General features: G+C 39.1%; 2 protein-coding genes across 3 annotated transcripts; both read left to right on the top strand.

Annotated features, from left to right (window-relative positions):
- The first annotated feature begins 5,863 nt into the window (after positions 1–5,863).
- Positions 5,864–12,351, top strand: LOC122651570 (telomere repeat-binding protein 5-like). 2 transcript variants are annotated; one of them, XM_043845008.1, is made up of 10 exons: positions 5,864–5,984; positions 7,353–7,497; positions 7,597–8,407; positions 8,504–8,695; positions 8,815–8,877; positions 8,982–9,061; positions 9,986–10,227; positions 10,596–10,910; positions 11,026–11,089; positions 11,850–12,351. In XM_043845008.1, exons 2-10 carry the CDS (start codon positions 7,417–7,419, stop codon positions 12,018–12,020), a joined length of 2,019 nt encoding a protein of 672 aa, XP_043700943.1. In that variant the 5' UTR covers positions 5,864–5,984; positions 7,353–7,416; the 3' UTR covers positions 12,021–12,351. The 2 variants fall into 2 exon arrangements, with proteins under 2 accessions (XP_043700943.1, XP_043700942.1); XM_043845007.1 differs by having other exon boundaries at positions 8,504–8,713.
- Positions 12,352–22,369: 10,018 nt separating this feature from the next.
- LOC122653231 (scarecrow-like protein 9) lies at positions 22,370–24,791 on the top strand. The gene has a single exon (XM_043847184.1). It carries the CDS (start codon positions 22,500–22,502, stop codon positions 24,789–24,791), a length of 2,292 nt encoding a protein of 763 aa, XP_043703119.1. The 5' UTR covers positions 22,370–22,499.
- The last annotated feature ends 211 nt before the right edge of the window (positions 24,792–25,002 follow it).

Below are 25,002 nucleotides of genomic sequence, written 5' to 3'. Positions count from 1 at the left end.
AAGGATGGGCACGTGGCCCCTTTTCGCTTTTTGTGATTAAAATTGTGGGATAAAGACAAGTCTTACTTTTAAGCGTTTAAAAACTCTGAGATTGAAGAGTAGATCTCGATCGGAGAACATCATCAAAGTTAAAGAAGAGTTATATTAAGTAGAACATCTATCCATTTCATCAGGTCTTATTCCTCTTTCGTTTCTGATCGAGCTCCCCCCTTAAGGTTTTTCATTATAGTCTAAATAAAGAAGTGAAAAATTAAAAAGCAAAGCTTATAGTTTAAAAACTTTTCCTTCTTCCTCTTTTTGTCTTCACAATTTGGTCATGACTTCAACTAAGATGGTGCTTGCTTATACGTCAAGAAAACTAAGAGAGTTTCATAAGTTTTAAACTCTCCCACCTCCAACCATAGATAAAATGGGAATGACAAAAAATAATTTTGTTCAACAAGTTATGTTTAAAATGGTGCAGAATTTAAATAGAATCGAAAAAAAATACAGTCAAATATTTCAAAATTTTATTGGCATATGATACTAAGAGTAATTTCACACATTTTTTTTTTAATAAAGAATAATTTTATTGAAGATAAGCATGTGTACAAGTAATAACTTCAAATAGACAAAGTCTGTGAAGACAGAGAATGATATGCCTATGGTGAATGAGTTTAGTGAAAGATAGCTTAGTTCTTTCTAAAATATCAATTTTATGATGAAAGAACCTAATAGTATTTATATATTGGGGCATTGTTCTTTGTGCCGTAGTGCAGGCTTCGCCCAGGCATATAGGGGTGGGCGTAATGACCATCCTACCCCCTGCATAGGCTGCCCATGTGCCTGGGCGCAACCTACATTGCGGCGCAGAGAACATTCTTCCTTATACATTTTGGAAGGTTTACCTTGATCTTCTTTAATGAGAATGTATTTGACATAATCTCTTCATTTCAAAAAATAAATAATTAAAACCTTCAAGGAAAAATAATAATCATATATGCCTTACCTTCTTTTTTTTTTTTAATGATTTTGCACAATTGTTATAAATATTTTTTTTCACCTTTATTTAGGGTGAAGATCTTTACTTAGTTTTGGTCCATCTATAGATTAAGTGAGAGATCAAAAGACAAGGACACCTCAATCCCCTAACTAGTGATTAATTATAATTTATAGTGGTATTAGGAGTATAATATGAATTCATCGAAATGGTCCAACTGAAAATCAGAAATTGAATCGAATCCGGAGCCAAATCGATATATAAAAAAAAAAAAGTTGTTAGAAAATGCAAAACAAAACAAAAAAAATTATTTTTTTATATATAAAAAATGGAAATCCAACCAAACTAAAACCGATATCGAACCAATACGAGTTGTTAGTAAAAAACCAATAAAACCATATCAAAACCAAAACTGACATTTGACCCGGTTCCAATCCGAAAACTCTACAAAATAACCAAATTGACAGATTGACACCTCCACACGACTCCCTCAAAATATTCCTATCAGCTTGAAAGGGGCCCACCTCCTGGGAATGAACACGTGTGAGTAACATTATGAAAGCGTAATTTTTAGTGACCGGCTCTTGCAGTCCGTAGTTCTCGTACGGACTACGGACATGTTGGCGGGGATAACCGTCACCGTCGTGGGCGTCGTGTTCCACACCAAAAGAATTAACCTCCCTTTATTCCCCGTAACTAACGCCCGTTAAATATCATGGCTCCCACCCTTGACTCCACCCCTCTACGTCCAATACCGTCAACTTTTGCGAAATCGATGCTCTATTCGCCGTCATGGCGACGCCTACTAGTACTACTACCAGGGTTTTAGGAATTAGTGTTGGTATCGGCCGAAACGGATATAATAACCAAAAAAAAAAAAACGAGAAGTCAGAATTTCGCTGATACCGTATCAGTATTAATATCGGTTTGGGAACAGCATACGCACTAAATCCAAGCATACCATGGTTTAAAAATCAGATAGGGATCCGTCTCGGCCAATACCGATTCAGATCGTCCTGAATTGATTTTGATCAATCAATATAGCCCTTGTTTTTTAATAAAATCTTGGACCGTACAAATGGATCAGTATCGGATCGATTGAGGCCGATGTCAATCCAATCAGGGCAAATTGACCAATGTAATCCTGAGATTAAAAACCAGAAAGCCTCGATGAAGCACAGCTGAGCGTAGTGCACGTGCAATAGACACGAGGATTTCTGAATTTTGAAATCTGGATTTATCGAACGATTCATACCGTTCAATTGGGAGCTCATCCACATGGCCAGCTCTGGTGCCGCGTCAGAAGATGTCCAAAGCACTCCTACACTGAAGAGGAGTTCGATCCATTTAGAGAGATCTTTTGGAAGAAAATAAATACACGTGATTGGGAAACTGTATGAAGAGTAGTTACACTCCATGTACATAGAACTATGAAATAAAAAATTTGGATAAGGGTTCCCATAATGCCAATGTGGGGGGAGGGACTCCCCACAATAAACCAACATCGAGGTATAAAATGTTGGGGGGAAAAGAATGCTATTTGATCCCGTGGACCATGCCAGAAGGCGTGAAATGATTGCCCTGCCCCCATGGAAAGGGTAGTATTCCCACCACCTTTGATGCTTTCATGCATGTTTTCATTGACTCCCAGGTGCTCTCTTGCCTTAAAGTGTTGTATCCACACGTTGGGCTCCTCTGTGGTGCACATCCCACGGCCTACAGTGCTTGGGTACGTAGCTCAAACATTGCGGGCCGTCCGATGGTGCGCTACACATTGTGTCGCACTACAGAGGACCCAAATCCTATATCCACATGGTCTAGGTAAGAGAGACAAAACAATAAAAAATCATGTAAGAGGGCAATAGTATATTGACATTATGACAAACTTTTCGCCGATAGATTAATAGTATGAAGCAATGAGCATATGTGGAAACAAAACAATTTAATGTTAATTATGTGTGCATCTTGTTGTAACTAAAAAATGGTGAACTAGGAAGTTGAAACCTTTTTTTGATTACCCCAATCTTATTCCCAAAAGCTATTTAAATTAAGGATAAAAAATGTTTTAAAAATAATATGAATTTGACTTACCATTTACGGTTACATTAGTCTCAAGAACTCTAATTGTCTAGTATCTTTTTGAGTATATATATGAAATAACAAGATGTTACTCCCGTTGAATGAAGATGTGTTACACATAGGTTATGTTTGGTATGCATTATTAGAATAGATCCTTGGTCTAGAACACATTTTCAAACCTGATTTTTCTATATTTGCTCGTTTCAAAATGTATTTTAGATCCAGAATCTATTCCAAGAATGCATACCAAATATAATCTTAAGGATCTTATCAAAACAAAAAATAAAAATGTTAAGGATCTCTCTATACGTCACTATGAAGAGTGAATCAATGCACTTTACTATCTTTGTTTTACCCTCGTTAATTTTCTTGTTGTATTGGAAGGTAGAGGGTTAATTTGTAAATTAATCCTTCTCGAATCTTGTTGAGAAACCATATCCAGAGGGGTAAAACATGTAAGAATATTAATAGGAGAACTTGCTAATGACAGACCATAGAGGAATAGGTGGGGGAGGCGGAGAAGCATACAGTACTAGCAAGGGGAGAGGGAAGGTGGGCGTGAGAGAGTTGGTCAAGGTGAGTAGGGGGAAGGGGAAGATGAGTGTGGGAAATGGGAGGAGGGAGGAGGGAGGAGGGAGGAGGGAGGAGGGAGGAAGGAGGGGCAAAATTATCCTCTCAGGTTCTCTGCCCGGTACAGTTCCCTAGTGCCTCTTATAAAAGGGGGGTGGACCCCACCCAGGCAGTGTGTTCAGACAGGGGATAAGGTCATCATTTTCGGCCCCTATAAGAGGAATCAGACGAACTGTACTGGGCAGGAAACCTGAGAGGATAAAGATCTAGAGGGAGGGGACTGTAGAAAGTGTTTGTGGGCGGAGAGAGGGAGAGAGGGGTGTCGCATCTCCAAACTACGATGGCAGTGGAAGCCTTTGCAAGAGCAGACATAGAGATGCCACTTGCTTAGAAAGAAGACTTGCTAAGGACAAATAAAAGAATAGTAAAACAAGTTTGTTCACTCTTCACCTTTCCATGGAAGAAACCCTAATCTTAAAGGGCAAAAAAATAAGGTGATAATTTCTTTTTCACCAGCTTTGGTTATAAGTTTATATCAAGATTTTTCCATTAATTATTACATATGTATATGTAATAAGTAACTAATAAGTGTTTACATGCATGCATGTAAATAAAATGACTTATATACCATTGACCTTTATGAATCATGATATTTTTTTTGGGAGAGGGATCCCTACACCACCCGAATGTAGTTTTGGGCGAATAGAGGACACTGCTTTGGAATTTGACAAAAGGGGGAGGGGCATTGATGATATATCACCCTTCACATGAACAGTGATATGCGAGGGGACGTGCAATTTCACTTTTGAATTGACGTTGTGTGAAACTTTTTTCTCTATTTTTTTTATGAGAAAAAAAAGCACCGATGTCAAAGTACAAATTCCAACTTAGTGCTCTCTCACATAATAAGATATGAGACTCACATTTTCTCTTCTTCTAATCTGACACATTGATGATACCATTCTCTGTACTCTCATTAGTGTTGTGCATAGATTCCTCCCCACATTGGTGTTGTAGGGAACCTCTTATTTTCTTATATTTTATAATGGTTGTAAAACAACAGGGGAAAAGAAGTCTGGCAGGCTACATAGCGTAGATATTTCTGCCCAGAGGAGAGAGACACAAAGATAATGCTAACGTACGTTATGCAGCCGGACAGGTAACTCAATCCTAATACAATAACCAAAACTTGAAGGGCAAAGATGGACAAATTGCTAGATGTGAAACAAAGATAGCATCTTCCATGCCAAACCAATGAGAATATGTGAATGGATGCCACACGATTAATAGATAGGGACCCACATATCAACAAAGGGATAGAGAGAGAGAGAGTATAAAAGGGAGCATGATACTGCCAGTGCCTGGTCCACGCCATGGCTAAACAAGCTAATCTCCCCCATATCAAGATGAGTGGCCTTATCTAAATCTTGATTAATCTTAATCAATAAATTAAGATGATGCCTAAACTAGCATTATATGATACCATAGCGTCTTACTAGTTGAGAAAAAGCATGCTTAACGTGATACAACAACAAAATGAAAATTAAAATTTTTTAAGGACCTAAGGATACTACAGTCAACTTAGAAGAAGAAAATTTGGATTTTTATAATACATTTAAAAAAAAATTTTACCCACTATATTTTCTGAATTTCATATCTGCAAAATCTAACTAACTAAGAATATTCTTTTGTTAAAAATGTAATTATTCAAAGTTTTAAATTGTAAAAGTGTAATCTCACGCAACAATTAATGAAATTCAACTATTTAGATGAATTAATTATGTTTTAATCAGAAAAGAATTCATAATTCATGTATTAACAACAAAGAATCTGTGGGCAAATCCTATTCATGGTAAAGAGAATGCAGAAATAAGAACACGTTTCAATCATCTAGTCTGAATAGGAAGTTGTGTGGATCGACAGAAAAGATGAAACAGGCTTGGTGGTTTTGTTGGTGACTGGAGGTAGGGGAGGGGTCTGGGTTTTTACCGATTTGTCCGGTTATGGGGGTCAAAGGTATAAGAACTGGGGTTTAAGCAATGGTGGTGGTTTTCAGATGGGTTTTTGGTTTTTGGTGATCGGAGAAGCCAGAGAGAGAGAGAGAGAGGGTAGCGTCTGAAACAGCGTTTTCTCAAAGAAAGAGAAGGATGAGAAGGAAAGAAAGGCTTGCATGAAGCAAAAATCAAAATTTTGTTTTGTGTTTTTTTTTTTTTTGTGGGTTTAAATTCTTCGGCTATTCGCGGATCTCACAAATCGGAATTCTGAAGCAATTCGCCGGAATGGCATGATTGTAGTGAAGGTCTCTCTTTGGTCTAGAGTCGTGACAAATCCGACCAGAAAGTTGTTATTTAATAGGTCCGTCCATGGATTTTACTCTATTGTTGCGCTCTGGTTTGAAAGTTTCGATTTTTTCTCCATTGTTTTAGCATTTAGATGAGTTTGTCTTTTCGTTTGTTTTTTTTGTTTTGTTTGGGGGGGGGGGGGGGGTGGTAATTGCTTCTCGTTTCTTGTGTCTTTCCTCCCTTCCAATCCTGAATTTACCAAAAGTTCAGTTATATATATATATATTTTTTTCTTTTTTGAATAATGTTTCGTATGGGTCTGATCTGAGGTTCTGATTGGGTTTTAGGTGCATCTTGTAGTTTTCATGTTGGAAAAACTCGGATTCTTTCCAATGAATTCATGGTATATGTTGAGATCTGCCCAATTTAGTTGAATCGGATGTTAATTGTTTGAATTTATCTGGATTGATCTGGGTGTGAGGGTTTTGGGACCTAAGATTTGTTTAATGTTGATTTTACAGAATTCTGTGCATATATGGGTGATTACACGTATGTGTTTGATTACGTTGTTTCCGCCTCTTCACTTCGGGGTTTTGTGGGTTTTAATTCATTTCTTTCGTAAGTTAAAATTTTCTCATCTTTTGAATTGCAGAAATTATGGAGAAGAGATTTCTGTAATTCAATTCGACATCATCTGTCCGCAATGGTTAGCGGAAGCTCTACCTTAAATTTCTTCACATGTAAGATGTTTAATCTTATCCGCTCAACTATTATTGGTTTCTATTTGGGATCTCATATAATCTCTCTCTCTCTCTCTGTCGTGTAAATATTCTCTCCACCTACGAAAGTTGGGATTGATATTCATAATTAAATTCACCTAATCCTCTTGCTTAACTTGCTTCAATCAATTGTTCTGATTTCTGTTGGTTTCTATCTCTCTTCCGCATTGTTTATCTCCTGTTCATGCAGATCCATTAGAACTTAGAAGACACTTAAATTGAGTTAATACTGTTGATTCGTAGACTTCAATTAAAGTTGGCAAAACTTTAATTGCTTCTGTTGTTGGAAATGTTCATTCCAGTTGTTTTCCATTTAATGACATCTTGATAAGTTTCCCATAAACTTGGCAAAACTGATTAATTGATCTTTCATATGAGACTGCGGTGCTCAAAGTAAGACATAGGTATTTGGAATTCCTCCCCTGCAGCTCTCCCCCAACAGATGAACACACACAAGGGAAAATAATTTGTTGACCCAGTGTCTAGGATGTACTTGAATCCTGTTATCTTTGGTATTTCTAGTGGCTTAGTTGGTTACCTGGTGAAGATAGCTCATAAATTTCTTATTTACCTACTGGCTTTTAATCTTTTGTGCTGAAAACTCTAGCTCTCACTGTGTCCTTACATGGCTTATATTTTGCATTTTTGGATTTGCAAACAGAAAAATGGGTACAATGGTTTCGGTGCTTTGTGTTTGCTGAGTTCATGTTGGTGGAGTTTCTGAGATATGGTGTTGAAGAAGAGGTTGGACTATGGATTCAATGGCTACCAAGTGCCTGCCACGCCCCAAGCATCAAGATCAGCCAGGGTAACCATATGATACAATTTTATGATTGGTTGTTTTTCAAGTTTTGCCTGTTTGCTGAGGGAATATTTCAAACTTCTTATTCTTTATCAATGGTTTTAGGGGAGAGGTTGTGTTAGAAAGAAAGCAGAGATCAATCAGATTTGTGCATTTGACTTACTAGCCACTGTAGCTGGCAAGCTATTACAGGAGGGGAAAAATTCACCTTCTTCAAGTACTGTTAAACAGGAACAAGTGGATGAAGAGAATCAATTAAAAATAGAATCTTGTGATCATGGAAGCTGCAATGAGAGTGTGTGTGTCTCAGAGCTCAGCAAACATAATTATATATCAAAGGAACTCTTACATGTTCAGAGTGTTGGAGGTTCAGGACTCACATCTGTAATAACAAATCCCAAGCATTCAGAGAAGTATGGTTCTGCTGAGGAGTTAGTAGTTGGCAACAGCAGCAGTAGTTTTGGAAACTATCCTAACAAAGTAGAGAGAGGCTTACCTGGGTTTGGCAAATATTGTGAAGACAAAGCAGAGGATGGAACTGAGAGACTGGTGGATGCTGAGGCACAAAAGAGTGGAAGTGTGATCAATGGAACTATCCCATATACAAGCAGTAGGGAGGATCCAATGGAATTGGATATGAAACCTCATGCACTGCTCAGTTCAGACAGCAGTGTTGAGGTGCCTTTGTGCAGAGACCATGTTCCTCATGATTCTTTTCCTAGGCGTTGGGATGATTTGAAGGTTGTTAGTAGAGATGATGACGAAAACTCTTCCGGTTGCACTCAACCTAGCAATATAACTTCAAAGGGCTTCAGGTCTCCATCACATATTGGAGAACGGAAGATAAGGAAGTTGTTGGCTTCCAAATATTGGAAAATGGCTCCAAAGCTGAAAGATGAGGATATTTCAAACAGTGGTAAGCAATTGATTTGTTGTTAGCTTTCTGGCCCCACACTCTTCTGAGTACTTTAGTTTTCACCTATGCAATTGAGTTTCTAATTTTTGTTTGTAGATGGGGAAATGAAGCCTGTTCACCGCAAGCGGAAAAACTCTTATACACGTCAGAGATCACAGAGGAATTCTCTATTTAAGAAGAGAGAGCTATTTGATGGAAGCTCCATATTAACATCTGATGGTGGGATCAGTAGTGAAGGCATTTCTAACTCACCCATAAAGGGCATTCATGGAGATGTAGCTGGTTCAGGTGCAACAGTGCATGGAGGTCTACTGATATCTCCTCAATCTTTTCTTTCTCCTTAAATCCTGTGTCTTTTGGCATTTAAGGTTGGAGTTTTTGCTAAATCATCTTGTTTCTTCATGCAGCTAGTGGTGCTTCATCTTCTGTGGCAGGTCATCAAGCATCCTTCCACTCAAGGGCATCTCATGGTAGTGGAGCCTTTGATAGACTGATTTTTGTTTAGCTATTTTACTTGAATCATGTTCTGAGATCTGAGAGGTTCTCATATGTGCATTATCTTGCCTTTTTTCAGTGAAGCTTCGTATCAAGTCCTTTCGTGTGCCAGAACTCTTCATTGAAATTCCTGAAACTGCAACTGTTGGTTCACTGAAGGTATGTGATTCTCCCTTCTATCTTATCATGTCATGGTAAATATATCATTGTACTGCCTGGTACCTAGCATAGAAGACACAATACAATGTGAAGTTTGAGGAAAAATGGATCCCTGACATATCTTCTACAGCTGAAAGTTATGTTACTGAAATTCAAGTTCTTATTCGTTATTGTGAGTTGTATCATATGAAATTCAAGTTCCTATCATGCATTTTGTGACTGGTAGATTATCTGAAGTTTCTCTTGTTAGAGAGCATGAGGCAATCATCATATAGCTTGTGGTGTCAACAGTTTAGTAGCCAAACATTATAATGCACCTTAGATTACATTGTCCATACGTGCACCTATGAGGCAGTTGCAGCTAGGCCTGTAAGCGGATCGGATTCGGTTCGGATGTAATCGGATTCGGATATTTCTTGGTCGAATTCGGATACCTCTAAACGGATTCGGATGCGGATCGAATTTGGATTTTTGACCATCCGTTTACACCTCTGCCTTGTGTAACCCAAACCTTCCTCCCCCTAGTGGATACAATTCACTCTCAATCCATAGTTTTAGATCATGATTCTCTTTTCCTCACATTCTAGAACCTGTTGAATCTTCAAAAACCCTCAAGATCATTATTTACTTAATTTTTTATAATTAAGTATTCGGATTCGGATTTTTATCGGAATATTCGGATTTTTTTCCGGATATCTCTAAACGAATTCGGATACTCCGAAACGGATACGGATGCAGATCGAATTCGGATTTTCGGTTATCCATTTACAGCCCTAGAACTTGCAGCCACATGAAATGCCGACATTTCCCTAGTACTTCATCTATCTATATGCTATATTTGTTCCCCTTTTAGCAATATTGTTACTTTTGTCATGTAGTACTGGTTCTCTAATTAATGATCTGCGTGTATGATTTGTTCTGCAGACGACAGTTATGGAGGCTGTCACTGCTGTACTAGGAGGTGGACTACGTGTTGGTGTACTTCTTCAGGGGAAGAAGGTTAGAGATGACAACAGAACTCTGCTACAGACTGGAATATGTAATGAGGACAAGCTGGACACTTTGGGTTTTACGCTGGAGCCTAACCCCACTAATGTTGCCCCTCCTTTGTGTACTGAAGATCCTTCCTTTCAACTTCCTGATGATACACCTCAACCACTAATCAGGTTGTTCTTATTCTTACATCTCCAGTTGAAGGATAGACTGAAATGCAGTATTGAGTTTACATTTTTAATTCTTCCCCTCCACCCCCACCCCATGTGTAGGTCCTGTTTCTTTCCCCATTAACCTCACAGCACCAATCTTTTGAAGCAATAACTTTATCATAAACCTTGGTGATTGTGGGGGAAGTGATAGAGTTTTAGTTTTGTTCAGCCATTGAAGTGAATATTGTAACATTGATCTTTGGGGAGAATGGGAATATAGATTTTCATTTCTCTTGATGGATTTAAAAGTAGTTGGAATCATTACCACACAATATGATCCACCCAGTCAGTCATCACTGAATTTTTATTACCTTATGATGAATTACCAGGTATCCAACCACTGCTGTTTTAGATCCAGGGACTTCCATTGGCTCCCCAGATCCACCAGTGACCAGCATAGGTAACTGTGTTGAAGGTAACCATGATTCAGTTCCCTCTCCTGCTGACATTTCTGCGGACAAAACAACATCTGATTGCAGAGCACTTGTTACTGCTCCTGCTATGAGTGTTGAGGTGTTATCTTTGGTTCCATTCAACCGAAAATCTAGGCGATCTGAAATTGTACAGCGCCGGATCAGAAGGCCTTTTTCGGTATCGGAAGTGGAAGCACTTGTTCAAGCAGTCGAGAAACTTGGGACTGGAAGGTGTGTCATGATTACCACACATCCTTGGTCAACCAGAGTACCCTTTGCACTCTTTGAGTTCCAAATGGGAGGAACTCCTCTGTAAGCAAGTTTTACTGATCTCTTTGATCTGCAGGTGGCGGGATGTTAAGTTACGTGCTTTTGATAATGCAAAGCATCGAACCTATGTGGACTTGAAGGTAAGCAATTGTTAATATATTTCAGCTTAATGGTATAGCCATGCACCATAGTTGCTCAAACTGTATACGAAGCTACCTGGCCCTAAATTGCCCCCAAAATTGTATAGAAAAGCAACTTATTGAAAAAGGGCAGTTTTTCCTAGTTGTATTATTGATATCCCTTTGCTGGAAGGTCCCTTCTGGTAGCAATGTGGCAACTCCAGGCCGTCCATCAAGTTAGTGGACCTCTTAATCAAGCTATGTCAGCTCAGTAACTCAAACCCTCCCCCCCCCCCCCCTCCAGCTGAGGAAATGCTTCTCATTTTCTTCTTTTGTTTGCCGGTATCTCTCTGTCGAAGCCACCTAAGGTGGAGGTTGACATGAGTAGCCTTTTCAGCTTGTAGGTTCTCTGGGCCATGTAGGTTGCTTATGCTCCTTGTTAGCTAATTTGTCTGAGGAAAAAAACTGGTTCTAACCATGGGCTAAAAGCCACCTTGATATCAACTTCAATGGCTAAAATTAACTCTGTTCATTCGAAAATCTTTTACTGGTCAGTGTGTTATTGAAGAAAAGAATGAGGAGAACAACAAAAAAAGCCATGAATCCAGTAGCTTTGAATCTTTGTTAAAACTGAACAGTAGAGGACGACCCATAGGTTTTATCTGGGATCATCATCTCCATAGCAAAAGAAAAATGTCTTATATGTATTGAGTGATGATGGGAGAGATTTTGATTGTCCTGAATCCTCACATGATGGTTTCTGGGTTGTGGGGGTGAGCAGGACAAATGGAAAACACTGGTGCACACGGCAAGGATTTCCCCTCAGCAGAGGAGGGGAGAACCCGTTCCCCAGGAGCTCTTGGACAGGGTCCTCTCAGCCCACGCTTACTGGTCTCAGCAGCAAGCCAAGCAACAGTCCAAGCAACAGTCAGAGACATGCCTTCTCCTCTGAAACAATTTAGAAACCAAGAGGAGTTAGGAATATTTAGAATTCGGAGTTCTTTTCTCTGATTATTTTGTAAAAAAAAAAGTTTTTAAATTGATGATGACGAAAAAATGGGGGTACTGAAGAAATTCATGTAATATTCTCACACTCACCAAGCTTCTGACTCGGCCAGATTGTTCCTTTCACTGGAAATGTTGGCAATTGTAAATGTTCACGGAATAAGAGTACGGTATCGGAATTGGTCTTGGTCCGTCCGACATCGGAAACACCGGAGTATTGCAGTCCATTACATTTCATCCTTACCATTCAATTAGATCTGATTTGATTCCTTGTTGAAAGAAAATAAGAAAGAGAGAATAACAGTGAAGAAAGGAATTTAGGTGCCATTCATTTGTTGGTCTAATCAAATTATCAATGTAATCTTCCCTTGTTTATAGTTCAATGGTCTTACCCTTTCTTCTGCTGATGTATCCTCTTTCTCTCTCTCTCTCTCTCTCTCTCTCTCTCTGTCTCTCTCTGTCTGATTGGTTGGACCCGATTCAGATACCGATTCCTTGTTTTAAAACTCTGATTATAATCTCCGCTTCAAAGTTGCCCTAACCCTAGATTTAGGGTTGCAAGCAATGGAATAGTTTTAAGTGGTGTCTGAATTTAAGGGTGTTTGGTAATGGGATTACACTTGAACGTGTAAAGTTTCCAAAGTGAGAGGGGCGATCATTTTCAAGTTAGGCTTGTGAAGACAATTGCTTAGCGTAGCTTATGATATCATACACCACCTATGTTTTTGTAATCCAGAAGATAATCTTTTTGTGAAGTAACCATATGCCATCCTGAGTCAACCCTAAGACCATGAGAAAATATAGGAGTGTTCCTGTGGGGGGACAGGATTACAAAGTCAAAGTTACTGGTCGGATAAGGCGTCAACTGCTTTAGTCATCAATTTCGTTTCACAAGGATTTTGGTCAGAAAATTGTTCCGGTCAAAGGGTAGGTTTGTTTGGCAAGAAAAAATGAATATGATAAAAATAGCGAGGGTAAGAGATCAATGCCTGGTTGCGTGGTCCTTGCACTAGTGTGGAGGCCAATGAAAGTCTGTACATAGTATCAATATAGATGAGATTTTTTATTTCATGGGAATAAGACAGTAATTTCACATATTCTTGTGTCTAGACACAAGAACTACACAATCAGATAGTATTCTTTTTCCCAAACGAAAATAATACATACAAAAATAATGATGAAAACATACAAAACTTTGTGTTTTTATTTTCTTCTTTTTCTATAGATTTCTTTCCAACCAAACACACCCTAGTCGAAATGTTTATGGGACATTTTTCATTATTTCTGAAAAAATGAAATTTTGGGTTTCAATTTTTTTTTGTAGGAATTTCAATTTCAGCCAAACGTTAGATACCTCAAGTGTCATTTAATTTATTTTTTTTTGGATGGATAAGAATTTTATTGCAAAGAGGCAAAGGTCTGTGACTAATGGAGCTTTTGGATTAATAAAGTTGGGGATTTTACAATCAAAGGTATGCTTTCTTGATTTTTTGCTATTTTATAAGCTAAAAGAAGGAAATAATGGTAAAAAATGGAGATCAAACATTAAATCTAGCTTCTTTCAATATCTTCTGGCATCCCTATTGACTATTATCTCATTGGGATGCACAGATGGATTGAATGGTAGAGATCTTTTCTCTTGAAATAAAAAAAAAACATTTTCCTATATATTTAAAGGGGGAAAAGGTTCACTAAGCTGTTGGTATAGGGTATGCTAGCAGCTTTGTGTCTATCTCTCTCCTCCTCAAATGGATTGACTTTGCTGCCTCCAATATATGATACCATTTTTAGCTAGCTAATCTGGAGGCTAGGGATATAAGAATGTCCCATACTTCCCTTCTTGCTCATCAACCTGTCTAGATATGGAATTATGTATTTTTCCAAGTCTTAAGCTCATGGCCCATAAAATTGGAATGGTAAATATAAATAACTGATCTAATATAAGGTTGAGAGAGAGAGCGAGAGAGAGAGAGAGAGAGAGAGAGAGAGGATTTCCCACACCAACAGTGTGGTAGGAATCTTCTACCTTACATCGATCAGAACATGGGAAATAGTTCAGTCCAATAAGAGTCCACAAGGTCAAGAAAAAGAGAGAGTATTAGTGCAGGATCCCTACATTGTTGGCATATGAATCTTTTTCCCTAAAAATATTATTATAAATGCAAAGCCTTTGATATTTATATCCTCATCAAGGTTATAGGTATCATTATTGGTGTCCGTATCAATCTCCACCTATAACCATATGATACTGATATGGATCGATCGAGTTTGTAGCTGCCCCACATAATAAAAAAAAAGGTAAATTACACGTACCCCCTATAATGCACCCAATATTCTTCGTACCCCTCTAAGCTTCTGATAAGTCCACGTACCACCCCTCAATATTCCACGTACCACCCTTGCTTTACCCGCTAATGCCATTTAAGTCCACACCAGGTATTAAATGCTAAAAGACGATCATACTACCCTTTCTTCTATTTTTTCTAAAATTTGAAAAGACGCAATTGCCTTGACCTATTTGCTAAAATTTGAAAAGACCAAAATGCCCTCATCTTCTCCAAATCATCAACTTCTTTTACATATCCACCACCACCACCGCTGCCACCACCACCCACCATTAACACCATCATCATCCCACCGTAAAGCCCCACCTCTCTGTCTCTCCTCCCCTCCTCTACTTCCTCCACCTCTCGTTGAGTTGGGAGCCGGAGCCGCAGCGACAACATCGCTGATTGTAGCGAAGATGGGAGTGGGAACGTCACTACAATGAGGTGGGGTTTCATGGTGGGAGAAGAGGGAGAAGAGTTATGAAGGAGGCAAAGGGTCTTACAACTTTTTATTTAATAGACAGACAACTAAGCAAATCAAGCTGAAGCAATATTTAATTAGAAGTAAGAAGCCACGACCTGCAACACCCATATTTTCTTCCTTTTTTGTTTTAGTTTCTTACTGCTGAACCATTAATTAGTTTTACATTCACTACTTCCCATTTCCTGTTAATTCAAAACTTCTAATCGTTGCCTAGAGGCAGCTATGGGTCAGTACCTTTGTTTTTAGGATAAATACTCCATTTTAAAATTGGGTAAATTTCTAAAAAGGCTTTTACACTCAGGAACGGCCAAGATCATCCAATCCAGATTAGGATCAGACACCATGTATTAAATCTATACCTAACAGGACTGGAACTAGGACTAGAAAATCTCATCTCGTCCTAACTGAACCCTCCAATCTGACCTTTCAACCTGGCCCAATTGCTTGACCAGCTGGTATCTTTTAAAAAATTCCAAAATCTGGCAATTTAGGGATTGTTAATCAATTGATCCAACCGGTTACTAGTTGGCGTTTTCTGGTCTCATATTTTTCAAATCTAAATGTTCATAGTCTTTCTCTGTATGAGTCATCAAGCAGATGTTAGGCTACAATGATCTGAGCTATTCTCTTTTATCTCATCTTATCCTAAAGATGGGAGTGGGAACTTCATTACAATCAGCGATGCTGTGGCTGCGGCTCCGGCTCCCAACTCAACGAGAGGTGGAGGAAGTAGAGGAGGGGACGAGGTGGGGCTTCACGGTGGGATGGTGATGGTGTTAATGGTGGGTGGTGGCGGCGGTGGTGGTGGTGGATATGTAAAAGAAGATGTTGATTTGGTGAAGATGAGGGCATTTTGGTCTTTTTAAATTTTAGCAAATAGGTCACGGCAAGTAGGTATTTTCAAATTTTAGAAAAAATAGAAGAAAGATTAGTATGATCATCTTTTAGTATTTAATATCTGGTGTGGACTTAAATGGCATTAGGGGGTTAAAGCAAGGGTGATACGTGAACTTATCAGAAGCTTAGGGGGTACGAGGAATATTGGATACATTATAGGGGGGTACGTGTACTTTACCCTAAAAAAACCTGACCATTTTTCACTTATACCATTGGTCCATATCAATATCGATATCAGTTTCAGATGATACCGACACGTATGACCGACATATCGATAGTTAGAACCATGATCCTTCTTGTAGGAAAAGACTAAAAAAACTAGCCACCCAAAAAACAATAGAAGGTATTCGATCTTATCCTCCTGGTTGGTAATCGTATTTAAATCTACAGCCCTGCCTACTCGCTTTGGTGATAAAGATTTTATGTTGGTGGGAAGTGGGAAGTGGGATCAGAACATTCCCATGCAAAAAAGCGTCAAAGATAACAATGGGCCCATGGCCCATTTGGTTAATCCTAAGGCTAAGGTGTACATTATCTATTGCTCACTCCTAATAATGTATTACCAAACTCTTTTTTATAACTCATCATTATTCCATCCTCAGATTAACTTAACCCTAAAAGGCTTGGAACTGTGACGTTAATTAATTAAGTGTTGTTTATCTTTATCCAAAGAAAAAGAAAAAGAAAAAAACATGTTAATTAATCAGGTGTTAAACAATGTGGACAGATGGTAATGATAAGGTGTTCCCCCGAATTTTTTATAGTACACCTCAAGTGTATCAAAAAGATACATCTGACGTTACATCTTAAAGTGCTTTTGTTTAAAACACTCCCCCAAGTGCATGTGCACCGTCATATGTACTTTTTTGATGCACCATCAGATGTACTGTATTTGAAGGGATAAAGGTTCGTGTTCCCACTTCCAAGCTGGAGGATCTCCTTCATGCAATTGCAACCCTCAGGTAAAACTACTTAGGAAGTGGAGAATCCTTAAATATAAACTATTATGATTATTTATCCTTAATTAATAAATTTCAAAGATAGTGGAGAATCCTAAATCCTTAATTCCAAGGCTTTTTATTGTCCCTAGCTTCCACACTTACATCCCCCACCCCTTTCTCCTTTTCTCGTACGATGATAAAGAGAGACATATTTTGATACCCCCCCAGATATGGTCCCTCCCTCCCCTTCTCTCTTGCATTGATTTTGTATTATTTTTAATTTTAAGTATGTCTTAATTCTGAATTAAGTGGTGTCCAGTCTGCACTAAATTGGCTTAAAGTGATTTAATAGAATTAAAAAAAAAAATAAATTAAAAAGTTTGTGTTTATGTAAAGCTGAAGCAATAAAAGGGTGCTTTAGATACAAACCCATCCTCATTCATGGAATATGAATCACAAAATAATAGTACTACCACCTTGGTTTCTTCACTTATTTATTTTTGTTTCTCTTTTTAATTAATTAAATAATTAATAATAATAATGTAGTGAAAGTGACAAAGTGACTTAGTGTATGTTGTACAATGCTCTTGTTAGTCATTCACTTTTTTTTTTTTGGTAGGACTAGTTACACACTTACACATAAGCATTGCCGGGCTGCGGGCTGCGAACTATTTTTACGGCTTTACATATTACATCTTGAATTTTACTACGCAAAGCCACGTATGAGGTGTATGATTCAATGGACTCCACTAATTAAAAGAAAAAAATTAATAAAAGAAGATATGAAAAATAATTTAATTTAAGAGCACGATTTTAGGTGTCCATATGAATATCCGTGTCGGTCTCAGCCGATATTGATATATGCAGCCTTACCTCCTATTCGTGGAGAGATTGACTCAAATCCAGTGATCACTAGATCATAATGAAGCAATCTTATTATTGTTCGTATTGGTCTTGACCGATATTGATACGATATCAATATGGATCAATTGGAATTGAGCCGTATCAGGCCAGGATCGGATATATAAGTATTGTATTGGGATAGGGTCAACAATTATATCACTATTATATGGTTGAGTAGAAATAGGTAGAATCCTTTAGTTCAAAATCCGAGCCAATAAATAAATAAAATCGAGGTCATGAATGAAACATTCAGGAAATAAACATTATATTTTATGATAGTGACAACTTTAGATTAAGATAAGACCAGTACTGCCATATTCCACAAACATCTTTAGTGGGGCATCATTTTTTAATTTCAAATATGTAAACAATGTGAGGGTTTCTTGATGCCAGTGAGTGTGGGGAAGGAATCCCAATGCCTCACTAATGGTAGTGGAGAGAATGGTATCACCCACCTGAGATTCATATGAAACAGAATATAAAGAATATATTAGCGTGGATCCCACCTCACATTATGTGAGAACATGCATATTGAAATCTTCACTCCCTTTGTTTTTCCGTTAGATAGGGAGAAAAATAATTTTTTTTTGTAAAGTTAGATTGTTTTATTGATGTATAACTTTAGTTACACTAGGATAGTAAATGAGATAGTATAAAAAGAAGTGAAGTGATCATTTTAGGTTTTTGACCCCAATCATAAATAAAGAAATTGATGCAGATGATGATATTGTTCGATCATAGAATTAGAATATAATGGATGAAGTAGAGAGGTGTGTTTAGAGTATTGTGTGATTGGTGTATTCATTTAAAGCCTAAAGAAAATTTTTATAGGACTGTTATACAAACGCCTATGATATATGATGCGGAATATTGGACAGTTAAGAAACGTTAAATTGATAAACTAAGTGTAGTAGAGATGAGAATGTTAAGATGAATGTGTGGTGAAACTAAGAAGGATAAAGTAACAAATGACCATATTAGAATAGATTTGAGAGCAGTAGTTCCAAACATGATAAGACATTGAAAAAATTGAAATGGCCGAGGGGACAGACTTAAAATGGGCTTTGGAGAAATAGTGAGGAAAGACATCCATACTTTAGGCTTTGTATTATGTATGACATTGAATAAAGCTAATTGGAGAGCAAGGATCCATGTAGTTAACCCCATTTAATTGAGATAATATTATGTTGTTGTTGTGCATCTCATGCACTTATTCACACATACACAAGTGACATAAAAGCGATAAAACCCTTTTGCGTATAAGACATTATCCCCTTATTTTATGGGGTTTGAGCTAAAGGATGGGCAAAACCGTTATAGAGTCAGGCTAAGTGTAATCAATAAAACATTTTTTTCTTTTTCGAGAAAAGGCTCTCTGAGCCGTTTGGATGGGATATACCAGTACCTTTGTATCTATCTCTATCCTCCTCACATAAAATGATCTCGCTACCCTCTTTTGTATTTACTATTTCATCGCACTTCATTGGTATGCTCTCTCCTATGTACTGCTTGCTCATAGAATTCTCTCTCTCTCTCTCTTCCTTTGTTTTTTGGTTTTTCAAAAGTCTCCCATTTAAACTATTTGGTTTTAATCTTGTGATGTATTTGAATGTTTTTGTCCTTGATCCAAATAGTTAAATCAATGATGCCAAAAATACATCTAGTACAAGTATGGGGTACATCATTCGAGGCCCACGAAATTCTAAACTACCAACTTAGCAGCTGCCATGTGAGTTATTGAAGGAAAATGATCCTCTTCTGTGCAGTACGGGCACTATCGATCGTGCATCCAACGGCTGGACTGTCATGTTGCACATGTTAATACACATCCCGATGCGTATACATGGCAGCTCAGGCGCTGGATGCGCGCCGGTGCGGATCTGAAATTGTCATTGAAACCCATATACGTACGAAAACGTTCTTTTTTATAAGCACGCCTTGGAATAAGGTTTGTAAGGGCGCATACAGGTTAAATATTGCTAAACCATCAAAAGGCTCAATCCCTCCACAGTCAGCTAGGCCACAAGCACTTGGGTCGGCGCACTGGTTAAGGATAAGGACGGAGGAGAGAAAACACGGATTCCAGATCCTCTACTGTCGAGCTGTCCGACAGGACGGTACTGTCGAGACACAGCAAGGCAGGGAATGATCGCCTTACCCCTGCCCGAGTGCCTTGCCCAAGTAGGGGTAAGGCGGTCATTCACTGTCTTGCTGTATCTCGGCAGCACGGTCCTGCCGGGCAGCTCAGCAATAGAGGATCCACATTGACAAAACACAAACGCATATGAGAGAGAGAGAGAGAGAGTTATGAGATATTATGCTTGTTATGCTACAGATGAAGATTTAAATCTTAAGAGTTTGGTCTCCCAACCCCAAATGACAAAATAAATAAAGGAAAAATGTTATTCTTATTTGTTCACTCCAAAGACCTTTTACTTATTCTTCGAAGTGACTTTTCACCTAAGGATGTAGCATGCAATATACTAGATGTAAAAATGTTTGTCTTTCGAGCTATGTTTAGAACATGGTTTGAGGTATCATTATCGTATCGTCTATAACGTAGGGTACATATCGATTTTGCTAGTTGTCGATGCTGATATTGTACCAATATCATATCGATGACACGATATAAACAAGGGATAAAATAGTTAAAAAATGCCATGTTTTTTAAAGGAAATCAAGGACAAATTTATCCGATATGGTTGATTGCATTGGTATCTTATTAGTTTTGCAAGTGATTGATACCCAATCTATACTGTGCACTAAAACCATGGTTTAAAAAAAAAAGGACTTACCCAGTGCACGAGGCTCCCACCACTGCGGGATCTGGGGAGGGTCATAATATATGTAGCCTTACCCGACGTTGTAGTGGTTATTTTCAACTGTTGCACCAAGATCCACCCTCTATTAAAACCATGGTTTAGAAAGTAAAAAAAGAAAGAATAGAAAAGGCATAATAAAATAAAATGGACAAGAGATCTCTACTTGGTGGTGTTTCCTACGCCCTCTCACAGGACACCGTGAGATGACTCCTCTACCCTCTGGGTACATACCCATGTGCTCACCCATTGGAGAGCGTAAGAAACACCACCAAGTACAGATCTATTTCCCAAAATAAAAATAAGGAAAAATTACGTGTACACCCCCTATATTTTGGATTAAGTGCAAATCGACCCGAGGTTTCAAAAAATGAACGTGTACACCTCTTAAATTTTTAAAACCATGCAAAACTAACTACCCGTTAGCAAGTAAACGTTAAGTGATGATGTGGGCTTTAAATTGGACATGAAATGATTATTTTACCCTTAGAAACCCACTAATCTAAGGAATAGATGAAGAGATTCCCCCTTCTTCCATCTTGTTAAGAAAATAACGCCCAGAATGACAATTTGCAGAAGAAAATGAAAAATAGAGAAGACACAACACACAACACTAGGGATTTACGTGGTTCACCTCCAAGATGGAAGCTACGATATGTCCACGGTTGAGCAATGGAACAGATTTCACTATCTTTTGAAAATGTTTACAAAACCTCTCTTACAGCCCTCCTAGAGATAAGAACATTATATAGAGAAGCCCTAACCTGAAAAAGTACAGAAATGCCCTGACCCAAAAATACCAAACCAGACAGGGTCGGACCAATACATAACATATGTATCAAAACATATCGATTCGAAGGTCTCGACGAGCCCAACACAACTCACAGCCTTTGGCAATGATGTATGCCCTTTTTAGACCATTCGAGCTTGTTTCGAAATCGAAACGATCCTCCAAAAATCCCAATTGTACTTTCTGGACCAAAATTAAGCTTCACCAATAACGCATCTTCCTTCCCAAATCTCTTCACGAAAACCCACGAGATAAGCCTTGCAGCCTCCAAAAAGCGCAAGCACTGCATGGCTCTCATAATTGAATTTTATAAAAGCATACTAAAGCGGAAGGAAGGAGATCATCTCCTCCATTAGTTGGTTGATTTTTTGATGTTCCCATTAATTTTTTTAATCTTTGATTTCACCTCACCAAAACTTTTACCAAAAAAAAATTCACCCCACCAATTAATTAAAGAAATTTTTTTTTTATGATTTATATTTATTGTTGGGGGAGGAGGAGAAGCATCGAATGGGCTGTAAAGAGGAAAGGGAGGGATTATGAAAGAAGTCAGCAGGAGCCAGCAAGGTGACATTTGGAATCATTTAATCCAACGACTGAAATGCAACCACTTGGCTCTTTCTTAAAGCTTCGTTTCTATATTCCCAGATTCCCTCCCCTTTAAGAGTGGAGGCCTGGAGGGAGCGAAGGGTTGCGAAGCCCTCTTCTTTTCCAGCTTCATTGCTCTGCTACTGCTTTCTCTCTGTCTCTCTCTCCCTCTTTCTCGTTTTCTGTGCTCGTAGTCTTCTCCACTTCAACAACTCCTCTTTTGCTTCTAGGGTTTCAAATTCACTCGAAGGTACTCCTCCTCCTCCTCCTACCTATCTCAGTTTCAGTTCATCCTTCTCATGGTCATCTCTTTCTTCAATCCGATATTCCGATTCGATTCTCAAAACTGATTCTTGCATTTGTCAATGGACAGAAGATATAGGTTATGACTTTAATTCCTCTTTAATGTTCCTCAGATTTCGTTACTTGTTTACCAGTAAGTGTTCTCCTCAATAATCCTGCTGCATCTCAACGGGTTTAGAGTTTTACAAACTTTGTTCTGCTTTCGCTCGCACGGAGGAGGGCTACTATCCGTTTAAGTTGTTAAATCCAGCCTACATTACACATAATTATCGGATCCTTTAGTAGTTAATTTAGTTAATTAATTCGATTTAATTGTTAAATCGATCTGTTTGGGTTTGGATTAGGAAATCGGAGGTAGAATTCCTCTAGAATAGATGATCAGGGATCCGTGTCTTGCTGAGCTTTCTGCTCCAATGAACGGATTCAGAGTCGATGATTGGTCCGGTTCTTATCAGAACCTCGGCAACGGCAACGGGTTCAAACTCAAGGAGCCCTTTGTAAACGGCAATTTCGTCGACCTTCCTTTGCTTGCCCCTTATTCAAACTCTTCTTGTGTTATTCCCACTGCTCCACCTCCGGTCGTGATACCTGAGGAAGAATACCCTGAAGATTGCGATTTCTCTGATGTAGTTCTTAAGTACATAAACCAGATTCTTATGGAAGAAGACATGGACGAGAAGACCTGCATGTTGCAGGAGTCCTCCGCCCTTCAAGCTGCTGAGAAACCTTTCTATGAGGTCCTTGGCAAGGAGTATCCCCCCTCGCCCTCGCTCTTGCCCTTGCCCGAGTCCTACCAACCCCATCCCAATTTCGACCACGATGCCGAAAGCCCCGACGACCTTTTTACTGCTAACACCTTCACTAATGGTAACATCAGTGGCAGTTATGGTTTCGGCGACGCACTGGATTCAAGCCACAGGTTTTCCGTTCTCGGCGAATACAACTCCTCCTTCTGGTCGGAGGCGGTCTCCCCTTACTATACATCTCTGTACACTGCCCATTCTTCCAATGGTGTCACAAGCATCGTAGATGGTGCGTGTGAGTTCGTGGAGTCTCCATTTAGTACACAACGGATCATCCCGGGTTTGTTTAGCGAGAGCGAGTCTGTTACGCAATTCAGGAGAGGAGTGGAGGAAGCTAGTAAGTTCCTTCCCAATGGTAATGAGCTGATCTTTAATCCAGAGAAGCGTGGGTTTTTACCTGAGAGTGAACCGGTCAAGGTGGGGACGAAGGATGAGAGAAGGTATTCAACCACTGGGGTTTCCAAGGGAAGGAAACATATTTATGGGGAGGACCCGGATTTAGAAGTGGGGAGGAGAAACAAGCAATCAGCAGTTTACACAGAGGCGGCGGAGCGGACGGAGATGTTTGATATGGTGTTGCTGTGTGAACCTGGAGGGAAGTCTACACTCCGTGAAGCCTTGCAGAACGGAGGAGACAAGAATGGGCCGTCGAGTGGGAAGACGCGTGGTAAGAAACAGGGGGATAAGAAGGAAGTGGTAGACTTGAGGACCCTTCTCATCCATTGTGCAGAGGCGGTCGCAGCCGATGATCGAAGGAGTGCTAATGAACTATTGAAGCAGATCAAGCAACACTCCACTCCTTACGGGGATGGATTGCAGAGGTTGGCTAATTATTTTGCAGATAGCATCCAAGCACGGTTGGATGGTACAGGGAGCCAGCGTTATATAGGTCTCTCCAACCTAAGAACAACAGCGGCAGATATTCTCAAAGCTTACCAATTGTATCTTGCCGTGTGTCCGTTCAAGAAGTTTTCTAACTTCTTTTCGAACGAAACCATTTTGAATGTGGCTGAGAAAGCAACGAGGCTCCACATTGTAGATTTTGGGATCCTTTATGGGTTTCAATGGCCTTCCCTGATACAAAAACTTTCCAAGAGACATGGAGGACCACCCAAGCTTCGGATAACTGGGATTGAAAATCCCCAAAAGGGTTTCAAACCATCATCGAGAGTTGAAGAAACTGGGCTTCGATTGGCTAATTATGCCAAGACTTTCAATGTTCCTTTCGAGTATAATGCAATTGCACAGAAATGGGAAACAATTCAACTTGAGGATCTCAAGATTGATCGTGATGAGGTACTGGTTGTCAACTGTATGTACAGGTTCAGGAACTTGCTGGACGAGACGGTGGTGGTGGTGGATGATAATAGTAGTAGTCTTCCTCCAAGGAATGCAATTCTTAACCTGATAAAGAGACTGAACCCAGATGTTTTCGTCCAAGGGGTTCACAATGGTGCCTACAATGCCCCCTTTTTTGTTACTCGATTTAAGGAGGCACTTTTCCACTTCTCTGCAATCTTTGATATGCTTGAAATGAATATAGGACGTGAGGTTAAAGAGAGGATGTTGCTAGAGAGAGAGATCTTTGCTAGGGAGGCAATGAATGTGATATCGTGTGAGGGGTCAGAGAGGCTTGAGAGGCCTGAGACATACAAGCAGTGGCGGATCCGGAATCAGAGAGCTGGACTTAAGCAGCTCCCATTGAACCCAGTTATCATGAAGAAGGCAGGGGATGAGGTGAAAACAAGTTACCACAAGGATTTTGTTATCGACAAAGATCGCGATTGGATGCTCATGGGATGGAAAGGACGGATTATTTACGGGCTTTCAACTTGGAGATCATCTTCTGTGTGTGATTCCTGAAATGCTGCTTGAATTGATTGATTAATTCTTCTTTCTTCTTGAAGAATTAAATGTAGTCTTCTCTCATCTTCTCTGTCCTATCCCTTATGTTCAGGCATTGATTGTAATGAACTAGGTTGTTTTCCTTTTCCAATTTCCATGGGTTCTTAAAAGCGATTTTCCCTTGTTTGCCAACTTGCGCAAAAAGGACCTTTTTGCGAGTATGTGAACT

This window comes from Telopea speciosissima, chromosome 2, assembly GCF_018873765.1.
Source record: "Telopea speciosissima isolate NSW1024214 ecotype Mountain lineage chromosome 2, Tspe_v1, whole genome shotgun sequence".
NCBI classification, from domain to species: Eukaryota; Viridiplantae; Streptophyta; class Magnoliopsida; order Proteales; family Proteaceae; genus Telopea; species Telopea speciosissima.
The sequence above is the reverse complement of the archived record's forward strand: the minus strand, read 5'-3'. Positions and strand labels throughout refer to the sequence as shown.